The 12,092-nt window shown below is 39.1% G+C and overlaps 1 protein-coding gene across 2 annotated transcripts in view; it reads right to left on the bottom strand.

Moving 5' to 3' along the window:
- Positions 1 to 9,937: 9,937 nt before the first annotated feature.
- The window catches only part of brinp1 (bone morphogenetic protein/retinoic acid inducible neural-specific 1), a 103,503-nt gene continuing 101,348 nt past the window's right edge, over positions 9,938 to 12,092 (bottom strand). For both annotated transcript variants that reach the window (XM_020082579.2, XM_069513849.1), the window contains exon 8: positions 9,938 to 11,436. In XM_020082579.2, the coding sequence (XP_019938138.1) occupies positions 10,296 to 11,436 (1,141 nt within the window). In that variant the 3' untranslated portion in view covers positions 9,938 to 10,295. The remainder of the gene's footprint in view (positions 11,437 to 12,092) is intronic.

Below are 12,092 nucleotides of genomic sequence, written 5' to 3'. Positions count from 1 at the left end.
CCTTGCAAGGCGAGAGTGTACACTAACAAGTGTGTTTATTCCTGTCAGCTGTTTTCCTGCCCAGAGGAAAGCACAAACTTAACAGTAAGTTCACCTGCTCCTTGTTAATGGGCTTTATTTATTTGACATATATTTAACCCAGGCTGGATCGTCCCCCCTGCTTATCCATTATACACGAGTTGTGTGTTTTCATTGTCCCACTTTTCATCATTGTAGTCTGCTCCCGTACCGTCAGGAGACTCTGGGATTTATGAACTTTAAGAAATATGTCTCTTCTACTTTTTCTTTTTTATTCCCATGCTTCAAAACATAATCAGTTCCTGTGAGCCAGGGGGAATGAAAGGTTGCGGGGGGATCAGTATCTGATTCTGCACTTCCCACACAAATTTCATAGCACTGTGTCGTATTTTTTTTATTTCTCTCTTAAGCGTGTGACGAACATTGTTGCCACCTTCTCCTGATGAAATGAGTCACACTCTGTGACAAACTTCTATTGGATTCAGTGTCTTTGAAGGAAGGCATTTGTCTCCTCTACAGCTGCACTGCTCCTGTGCTGCGCTCCTTCAGGTGTCGGCTATGAAGCTTCAGTCACTGCACCATGGAAATGTGTACTGAGGATACCAGTTTAAGCATGACAATATAAAGTAAATGTCAGAAATTGAATAAGCAGCTTTATCACCATTGTAATAAAAAACAATTCTGTGTCATGGAGATTTTATACTGCCTGTTTTGTGGCATTTTGTTGCTTCTTAATATTTAAAGATGGTGCTATTTATTATGGCCCATTAAATACTTTGTGTTAAATTGTGGGTATATTTTATGTTAATTTATATAAATAAATGTCTCTGTCTATATTGTATATATAGCACACCATTAGTGGGCTAGCATTATACAAGGCAAATAAACCTGTTAGTTTAACAAATAGGAATCTAAAGTAGACTAATAGGCACAGTATTACAATAGCATATGCAGCAGTCAAATACTTCTAAAAGTCAACATAACACATAGTTTTACTGGAGTGGGATTCAGATCTACTGACTGGGAGGTGTTTTCCCCTGAGACATTTCATTACTTTCACAAAACAAAAGCCTGAATGTATTAACATGGAGAACATTTAAAACTGCAGGCGCATGGCTAAAGTGTGGGTGGCTACTTCATGAAGGCAACCAACTTATTGTCCATGCACCGTAGAAGATTATTACAAAGTCAGACAACCAGAGGCGAAACTAACCACCGACCTTTTACCAAAGTATTACCTGCTACCTCATATTTGATTATTTGTGTCTCAATACAGCATTAGATTATACCAATGTGTAAATGTTCAGAAATTCAATTACAATGATTTAAGACTAAAGTCTATTATCATATTTACTAAAATATACAATGCATATTTTTGGCCACTAGGGGTCTCTCAATCAAATCAATAACAAAACACAGTTTGATGATGTTGTGAAGCAGCATGGAATCATGGGGGTTATTGTCTTAACCACCATTGCTGATGAAAATCTATGCAATGTGAAATGTACACCAATGAATCATAATGATCCATTACGAGTGACCACTACAAACATCTGTCTGGCTAACTGGCTAGCTATGTGATTTCCATTGGCATATGCCGTTTGCCCCAGAAGTTATAGCAGAGACAGACAAAGCCACGGGTGAAGCGGATATGTTTGATTGTTGTTGGAAACATTTTGGATCAGATAAATAAACAAGTCAACAAATGATATAACATAGGTCTCGTGGTTTTTAAACATTTGAATAATTGTAATATATTACCAGGGGAAACCTTGCAGCTGTCTTTCAATAAATCAATAAATTAGTGAGGTAAGTCATTCACTATATATATATGAACAACTTCAGAGGCCTTAGAGAGTCAGCAGGAAAGCTAAAGATGCTTCAGGGTTCACAATCTGTTAATTTATCAATCATGGTAGATGCATCATGCTCATGCACATAATTGACAATATGTGATGTTTTAAGCATGAGCCTCACAAGTATGTGCTGCAGAACAGACACAAGATGCTTGTTTTTCCATCCCTTGGTGCACACTGTGTGCTCCTCTTCCTTTTGTCTCTCTGCGGTTGTAGAGCTCGGCCCTGGCCCTTGTGTGTGTCTCATCAATCCGGCAGAAGCTGGTGTTTGAGGAAAGTGCTGGTGCCTTTGAACGAGAGGCATCACTACAGCTTCCTCTTATTCCTCCAGGAAAATCCTGCCAGTGAATGTCTTCTTCTGATTCAAGCATGGATTCGCCTCCTTCCACACAACAAAGGCATTGTGGGGTGACACATCAAGGCTGTCGGGAAATGCACCACCAAGGGCTATGTGCCTGTAACAATCAATCAATGAAGTACTGAATACATACATAGTTCATGGCTTGTCTAGTAATGTGAAATATTATGTCCGAGAAATTTCTGCAATCCATCACATGTGAATAAATGTTTTTTCAATGGACACGTTGAAATATACATTGTTCCTCATCCGGTGCAAAAAAGCATACAATGCAAAAACAACACATGATTGTTAAAGTAAAAGTAAAAAGTAGTATAACTTGTCGCCTTACCTGGTCAGCTCCAGGACAGCTTCTGCTCCTCCTTGTTGCTCAATGTGTCATCTCAGCAGGGTCCTCATCTGAAGGACAGTTTTGTTTCTCCATGAAGGCGACCTCAGTTGAAAATGGAGTTCTGCCCTTTGTGGTTGGCATAACACAATGTCACATTTGCTATTGTGCCCTGAGAAACTTGCTGTCATGTCCAGGACCACACACTTGGCCGTGTAGCTGGTCCTGGTATCACTCGCTGCCCCCAGTTCCCAGGTTTACTTGGCATACAATACCTGGCATATACTACACTGAAATGGACCAGATGTTCATCCACTGAAACATCTGGACTGGGATTACTTTATAAATGTGGGAAGGGCCAAAGCTTTCACAGGCAGGGACTCACATCCACTAAAAATGCACATGTGGCTGACCGGCTACCAAAAAAAAGTTATTTGAATGGACAGTGTCAGTGCATGGGCTGACATTGGTTGTGCAAACCCTGATATTTGTGTTCCACAAGCACCCAATAGTTATACCAGCATATTTCCTCACCCTTATTAAACTCTGAAGATTTGAATATTTGAATTGAACATTTATTTTTAAAGAAACTGAAAAGACTGAAAACCTTGGGCAGAGTTTAAATTATTTGCAGAGGAGAAATAACTTTTCCAGGAGCATTTTCACATGTGCAGCACAATCTCTGAAAAGAGACTTTATTTTGTAATCTGATTTCCGTCTTTTAAACAGGAACATGTCAAGGTTTGAGTTCACCTTTCTCTTTTCATTCCTTTAATTTTGGACCGGGGATGTTTGTCACTGGCTTCCTTGCTTTTATGTTAAGTTGTGCAATTCTGTCTATGAAGGTCATGTCTATAAGGCATAAGCACAATAATATATGATAATCCATTCTATAATTGTAATCCCAAGCACATTTCTGTATGTGAGCAAGCTACTTGAAGAGCCGCTTTTCTTTTTTGTAATTAAAAGCTTTACCTCAATTTACTTTTTATAAATCCAATCTCTTTAGTTTAAATCACAGCCTGGGATGACAGGACTATATTTTTCTTTGAAAAGAAAGGAGCTCAGAGGAACTAAGCAGTCATTTATGTCAATCAAGTAATACATTTTACCCTTTTTGTACATTCCTCCATCACCCTAAATGTAATGTTTTTAAAATCCTATTGTATTCTACCAAAAGTCTGCACATCAGGTTAAAATGAAAAACTATGTGTACTCTGCACTTTTAAAAATATGGGGGAGTAAAATTAATTAATGTTTTACATTATTAGCCTTCAACAGTTTGCAATTACCACATATCCTGTAAGTTTGAATATACGCATTGAGTATTTTAGTTGGACCACATTACACTACTTATTCATGCAATTACCCAATCAACCCATCATGTGGCTGTGGCAGCATAGAATCATGCAGATAAGGGTCAGGAGCTTTACTTAATGTTCAAATATGTGATCTCAGTCATATTTAACTGTGGTATGATTGTTGGTGCCAAACAGGCCAGTTTGACTACTTCTGAAGATGCTGATCTCATGGGAGTTTCACCAATAACAGCCTCTAGAGTTTACTTACAGTGGTGTAGAGAACAAAAAAACATCCATGGAAACGCTTTGTTGATGAAAGAATTCATAGGAGAATTGTCAGACAGTTGGAGTTGACAGAAAGCCTACGATAACCTCAGATAATCGCTCTTAATAACTGTGATGCTCAGACGAGCATCTCAGAATGCATTTTGCAAACCTTGAGGTGGGCGATACACAACAGCAGGTTCTGCTGCTGTCGGGCTGAAAGCAGAAATCTAAGGGGGAAGCTGGCTCACCAAAACTGATGACTCTCGATCTCTGCTGAGGCGAGCAGATGGTTGGGTCAGAAGTTGGCATCAACAGCACGAATCCATGGACTCAGCCTGCCTCGTGTCAACAGTCCAGGCTGCTGGTGGTGGTGTAATGGTGTGGGGAATGTTTTCTTGGCACACTTTGGGCCCCTTCATACCAATAAATCATTGTTTGAATGCCAAAGCCTATCTGAATGTTGTTCCTGACCATGTGTATCCCTTTATGGCCACAATTTACCATCTTCTACTGAATCCTTCCATTGTGTTAATCAAACTAAAGTCATCTTAAAGTGGTTTCAGGAGCATGACTTATGAACCAGTGATGATGAACCAGTGTTCTGGCCTCCCATGTGATGGGAAGCCATGTGAAGGAGCATGTTCTAGAGTTTGCATTAGGAGCTCTGAGTGAGGGCTGTGACCAAAACAGATTTCTGTAAACTGTTCTTTTATTATCCATACCCCTTATCCTATGAGGGTTGTGGAGGCAGCTTTGGCCAATCACAGCTGGCACTGGATGAGAGGCGGGGTACATGCTGCACTGGTCACCAGCTAATTGCAACATACAGAGACAAACAACCATTCACACTCATTCACACCTGTGGTCAGTTTAGAGTCTCTGCATGTCTTCGGACTGGAGGAGGAGGAGGCCGGAGTAGCGAGAGAACACCCGCTGTGAACGCCACACAGAGAGGCCCTCCCAGAATCTGGGAACCTTTTTGCCGTGAAGTGACAGTGCTAACCACTGCATCACCATGATCAATTCTCCGTGTACTAAATTTTTTGTTCAAGTATTGGGAGAATGAAAAATACCCAAATGGACACACAAGACAAAGCTAACACACAGATGCAGCACAAAATGTCAAACTAAAAAGTGGACCACAGTGGTGAGACAGCCTTTTTAAAGATGACATATGTTGGGAATGATTTTTCTGTATATATTTAATATTATATATATATATGTATATATAATATACAATGCAATGTTTTTTATAGATTCCCTAAATGAATGTATCTGTATCTATAACAGTTTTCTGACTTATTCGACTTGCTGCTGCAGCTGTCAGTGGCTTATACCTCTCAAACTTCATCATGGGCCCATATTTGAATTTAAGATTAAGAGAACAATTCTACTCTAAAGCTTATGCCAGCACTGCTTTTAGCCACTGGAGTACAATAAAGACAAAAACAGAAAATGACTACGTGGGTGAAAAGATAAAGAGAAATAGTGGGTCTGTGTGTTACCAAATCTTGTGGTGATGAATGCCACAGACTTACTGGATTTGAATCTTTGAGCACAGGCGCTGGTTCTTTCATTGCAGCAAACAATAAATTGTAAAGCTACAAAAAAAATAGTGGTTGGCCATGGGTAATATCTCTGTTATCAGCAAATGACAGAGACAGGATAAAGCCCACGGTGAGAATATTCAATAATACCAGAGACTGAGATAAGGTATTTGGTTGTACTTTGATCACGGCAGGACACTGAAATTAGTTTGTTCTTCGAATTTGGAAAATACTCTACACAGAATATGTTCTAGAGCCTGACCAATACCAGTATTTATGTTTATGTTAACCAATACACTGAAATACGCACTTTTTCAATTTACCGAATTAACAATGCATAAAAGATGCACATTTAAGTTTTTATTTGACACGGTGCATTTTCTTAAGTCAAGTTTTTTGTTATTTAACTGATTTAAATATAAATAAAGTATATGTATATAAAAAACAGACTGTAAAATATCAAGCCTCAGTTACCTTTCTTTGTCATAGGGGTTTGATAGCGACATCTTAAGAACCATTGGCCTTTTTGTGCATATGATTAAATACAATAATATAATTAATATTTTGTTGTTCTCAAATATTGGTGTTGGCATTATCGGTCGGGCTCTAGCATGTATTGTGCTACATAGATGTGGTTTCTAGAATTGGAAATGGTAAAAACAAGCCTTGCTCTTCTTATTAAATATAGCATTTTAATGAGAAATAGATTATTATATGAAACATTCATTTGAAATAAGCTGATATAATGATCCCAACAGAACAGCAAAAAAGTACATAGGCAAGGTATTAGGTGTAAAAATCTTCAGACATAGTCATGGATACATGTAAGCAACACTGTGGTAGCATAACGCCATACGAGTAAATGTGCTTGTTTTATGGACCTTGCAAGTGGCTCAAAACTAAATTGTAATGTACAGCATGTTCCGACAATATAAAAACAGTCATAAATTGTCTAATTACATACATAAGACATGAGTGCCCTGTTCCTTGTGCTAATGTACTCAGACGGAGGGCTTTTTTTGAAGTAGTCTTTGTATTCCCTTTCAATACTTTTATATTTTTATAATGTTGTTACCGTAGCAGAGCGTTGTTACTGTAACAGAGTTAATATTTACAAATGTATTGTACAACAGGGGACAAAAAAGATCCACCTTTACCACAAGTCATTCTTTGTTTCCGTCTGGTGGCTGAAATCCCCACATGCACAAACCTCCACGGAGCTCAGACCTCAGGAGGAGATGAAACGTTTGTATTTGATCGTGTACGGTCTTGAATTCTGAAGCTAATGGAGCGTCACTCCTCTGTGTAACATCAAAAGGTTTCCTCCAGCTTTAAACATGTTAAAGGGATAGATAACAGGCACTTTAATAATAATATTAATAATGATGATAATAATAATAATAACCTTGTTATTATCATTATTACAACATGGTAACAATTCATTTGGATTCTCCAATGTGTTTGCTGAACTATCATTTCCCCTATTTACTGCATTTATATTGACTGTAGGATAATGGCCATCTCGGGCTTGTGAGGGCTTAGCATCAATACGTCAAAATTAGCTCTGCATCCGCTTAAACAAATCCATTCGCTGATACTGTTGGCATGCACACGTCAGTGGTAATGCAATGGATGCTAACATATTTTAAGGGTTCAATGGCACATAAGTACGATAATGGCCTCGGAATTCATCACAGAGCCCGATAACCTCCAACACTAATGTGAATCTAGCAGTTACCACTGTGTTTGCCCTGCAGAGAAGCTGGTGTTTGGGCCACAGCAGAATGTGAGACCACACACGCTACCATCTACACCCGAGCAGATGCACCAGTCATGATACAGTTCATTTTACTGCTAGGCCCCGGTCCGGACGCACCTCGGAGCAGGGCTGTCATCATTTGCACGCTGAAAGCAACGACAGAGATATTGAGCCATTAACAAAGACAAAGACTGAAGAAAGTACTGTGAGATCAACCTAAAAACATGGAGCTGAGCCCTACAAGCGGAGTGTTAGTTGTTCTGAACTGGCCGCCACATACTGTACGTGCTAACATATACTATATACTACATATATAATTGAAATTTTGCAAATTACCCAACCACCAGAAATTCCAGGACTGCTGCAATGTCTTTCTTCAATCATTGCACTAACTATTTACGAAATGTTGGGTTATTTCAAGAATTTGAAACCTGTTTTTCAGTTTCATTGTTTTACCCACCCACATTTATGTCCCGATCCTAACTGGTTGTTTCCAGATATTTTACGTACCTCTGCTTACAGCTAACCTCACAAGTTACTTAATCACATAATAAAAGGACTAGTACAGCTTTTTAAACATACAACAAAGTTAAACCAAAAAATATCAAGGCAACCAAACTAAAGTTACATCAAGGGACGCAAGACATATGGAATCAATGGGTTGTAAATGCTATTCTAAAAGCTTGCATCTGCAGCTTTTAGAGTAGGGAGGTTTTTCCAGAGTTTGGGGGACACCGCGGCAACAGACAATTGCCTCTTTATTTTATTTCAAAGCCAGAACAGCTATGACATGGAGGACCTTGTATTTCTTGTCCTGGACAAATATGCAAGTGATGAAGTGGACTTACAAAACGTCACCAGTAAAAGCAATGTTTCAGCATCAGATTAACCCAATAAAGTGTGACCTCTGAAGTATTTACACGACATGAAAAACGTTTTACAACCCCTCAGTTTTAAGTTGTTGCATGTATTACATCACATCCTGTCAAGTTCATACTAAACCAACATGATGGGATATTCTGGGAACTGTGATGGGCAAACCCTTCCGTACAGTGTTGTCCTATGAATCCAATGGCGTAGCAACACATTTCTTTCAAGTTTGTAATTAACAGAAGTAATTTTGTTTGTAATTTAAAAAAAGTTGGTTTACCTTTAGGAATTGTTCGCAGTATCTTTCAAGGTCTAATTAACTTCCATTGCTGCGGGACCCTTGTAATTTAACCAATTTTAAATCCTTTAAAAAACCTGGCTTTCCATGAAATATACATGATTTTTCAGCGTTTGGGAATGTTTATTTAATTTTTTTGCTTTGGCCAATTTACTGCTTACTACATTTAGGGTTATTAACTGGAGACTAACTGCTTACATTTTGTATAAAAACTGAAAACTGAGGGTGTTATTAAACTTTTCATTCATAGTGGTGTATCAAATTTCAGTTTTGATGATTTAAAATCATAAAAGTTTTCACCAACATGCAGAAAAAACATTTTTACACATGGGCATAAAAGCTTACAGATTAATCACTGCAAAAAGGTATTTTAAGTTTTAATATATAGCATTTATATTCTTTTTTTCCCCCTGTGACACATTCAATGGCTTTCAGAACAATTTGCATCCAGCATTTTATGCCCTCTCTTGTCATCTGCCTTTTTGTTGTGTTCATTTATGAAATCAAGTGAGGGAATAAAATAAAAACAGACAGATGGAACATCTTTTTCCATGTAAGTAAGGGAGACATGGATGAGCTTCATGTTTTATGTCTACCTCAGGGAAGTGTATGGCTTTAAGTTGTCTTGCAAATGTGCCTGAACAATGAATGTTTACATTTTGCTCTTGGTGCTGAGAAGCTCCACGAATCAGCAGTCACAACATGTACATTTTGCAAAGCTGTACAAAATAGCATTGATTGTTAAATCTTCAGACCACAATATTGCACTCACGCACCAGGAGGTACTGCCTTGTGAAAAAACACAGCTTGAATTTCAAACACGGGAAGAAGCGATCCAAATGCGAGATTCAGCTTAGACTGGAGTCACTCTCAAATGACACATTCAATTAACGAACAGCAATAAGCGTCAAGCCAAAAAAAATATGCGCACACTTGCACACTCACATACGCACACATTCACCCACATATATATGTATATATAAACAGCTGGCTTTTGTTATTTGACATGACTATCCATTACTGCCCTGCTGTGTGCCTTATGTGTCAGAACAATGACAGAGTGCCTCATAACTCACAAAGAGCAATGCAGACTCACTGTGGGTTTGAAATGTAATAAAGAGTCTATAAGTAATTTGTTGACTACTTACTCACTAGGGCTATTTAATCCTTACAATGTATAAACATCTTTGATATTAAACCGTCGGAAATATTTTGCACATTAGCTGAAATAAAAGGATATCTGGACTGCCCTTGTGTTATGTCATTATTCCTTTAAAAATGTTTTTCTTTTTCTTTTTTTTTCCTCAGTAAAGAATGGCAGTTTCAGATATAACCTTTGATCCCTCAGACTAAAATCAAGGCCTCTTTTTCACCAGTACATAAATTTTATATTTCTTTTTTTTTTCTCTCGCTCTTTATAGTTCATTAAGGGAATGACAGACATGCTGGGACAAATATGATACAGTCCTTAGAGTTGTTCCATGAATCTTCTTCATCTTCCTGAAATGCTTTTCATCACTGCCTTTTCCTTTTTCTCTTTAAGAATTATGCTTACAAAGTTAATATTACATCAAAAGGCAGAAAAGGTCCAAAAATGAGAAAGAGAAAAGAAAATCAAGATTAATATCCCTTCATAGTTCATTTGTTGGGCGTTTGTGTTGAGTTTGCTGTCTGTCTGTTCATGTCATTATGTTCAACAGAGTTTCGCAGTCAGGTGATCCGACTGTTTTAGTATTTCTGTGCTGTACATGTCCAAGGCATGATTTACCCGGATCATCTCGCTGTTGTTGAGCTTGAGCCGATGCTTCAGCATACAAGAGAACAGGTCCAGCTGGGGTTTGCCAGGTGCAGATGGAGGGGCAAGGCGGTTAATCCGATCCCTAATGTCCAGGAGCAGGAGCATGACAGATGAAGATGAGTAGAACTGAGTTCCTTGTGTGTACGACTGGTTGACCTGCTGCACAGCACTGCGGAGCAGGTCGGCATTAAAACGCAGGCTGTAGCCGAAAACTTGGATATCAGATATCTTGATGTAGATCTGCCGTTTGTTAGGGTCTGCAAGATCCACCGGACCCTGACCTGTGTCATTGCGTAGGCCAGTCGGGATCTTAGCACGGCTACGCAGGTAGATGTGCACCGTCTCAAAGAAGGTCTTCCACCTGTTGCCCAGCAGGAGAGTCCAGTTGAAGCACTGGGAGTTCTGCAGTCGTACCTTTTCCCAGCGTGGGTAGCCGTGTTCACCAAAGGGCATGCTCCAGCCTTCTGAGTGACTGCCACTGAATGGGTTGACGTATACAAAGAACATGGGATCAATACTGCTATTTCGCATCTGGCAGATCTTCATTGATAGGCCGATTATCATGTGGAGGTAGTCCATCCTGTTTTTGTTACTTTTCAGAGTCAGAGACATGCGCTTACGCCATCGAGGGTCAAAGAATGTCTCCAGGCGGATCTCATTACTGATGAAAGTAGTGTGAATGTACAGTCGTGAATCCATTTTCTGCAACAGGTATTTGAGTTCCAGGTCCTGAAAGTCCAAATCCGTTTCAAAGCTGATGAACTGCTCGCTGCGCTCTGAGTCCACATTCTGGGGCTCACATCGGCCACGGTACAACTTGTAACCCTTGTTGCAGGAGCCACATTGTGAGATGTTGGCCAGGCTGCACATAGCACAGCTGTTGTTGCCGCCTATGACACACGGGATGGGTCTCAGGCACAGGGTGACGCCTGTGTGGCACACGCATGTCCTTTGGCTTTCCAGGAAGGTCCCCCAGAACCCGTTCTCATTACAGTAGAGGAAGGACTGAACCCTGTTGAGCCACTGCATCACAGACCTAGAAAGACACAAATGAAAAAACAATGGATATAATTGACAATTTAATTATATGGTTTGAATTGATACATGGAACATACATACATTATTGCTGTTAAATGTTTCATAGCTTACTGTGGTGTTTTGTGTTTTTTTCCCAGAGGATTTTCATTCATTTGTGACTATGTGATGAACAGCTTGTGACAGGTTAATTATCACAGTGGAAGTTTTGTTTTAATTTTGCTGTATTATCTTCCAGTGTTAATAAGGCGTCTTAACCATACTGAAATTAATCAACACCGCTGTCAAGAAAATGAAAATAAAAGATTTATTGTTTACCAGTGGCAGGGATAGATACATAGATTGATAAACACCCTTAAGAAGTAACTGGTTTTCTGCATTATGTGCCCATACGATACATACATACAAGCTAATCACACAGATCATTATACAATTTTGTCTTTATTGACCCCAGCCATTGTGCTGGTAGAAAAAATAAGTGATCCCTTTTGAAAAAATAAAAGATCGAACACCCTTCAGCATCAGTCTCCTCAAACACCTGCTTCCAGTGGCTGTAGACAAGCCCTGCAACACGATTAGAGGTATTTTGGATCATTCTTCTTATAGAACAGCTTCAGGTCCATACTTTTTAGATGTGTGGCAGAAACAAAGTCGTTC

The sequence above is a fragment of the Paralichthys olivaceus genome, chromosome 18 (genome assembly GCF_024713975.1).
Source record: "Paralichthys olivaceus isolate ysfri-2021 chromosome 18, ASM2471397v2, whole genome shotgun sequence".
In the NCBI taxonomy this organism is placed as follows: Eukaryota; Metazoa; Chordata; class Actinopteri; order Pleuronectiformes; family Paralichthyidae; genus Paralichthys; species Paralichthys olivaceus.
This window is presented reverse-complemented; position numbering and strand designations above follow the sequence as displayed.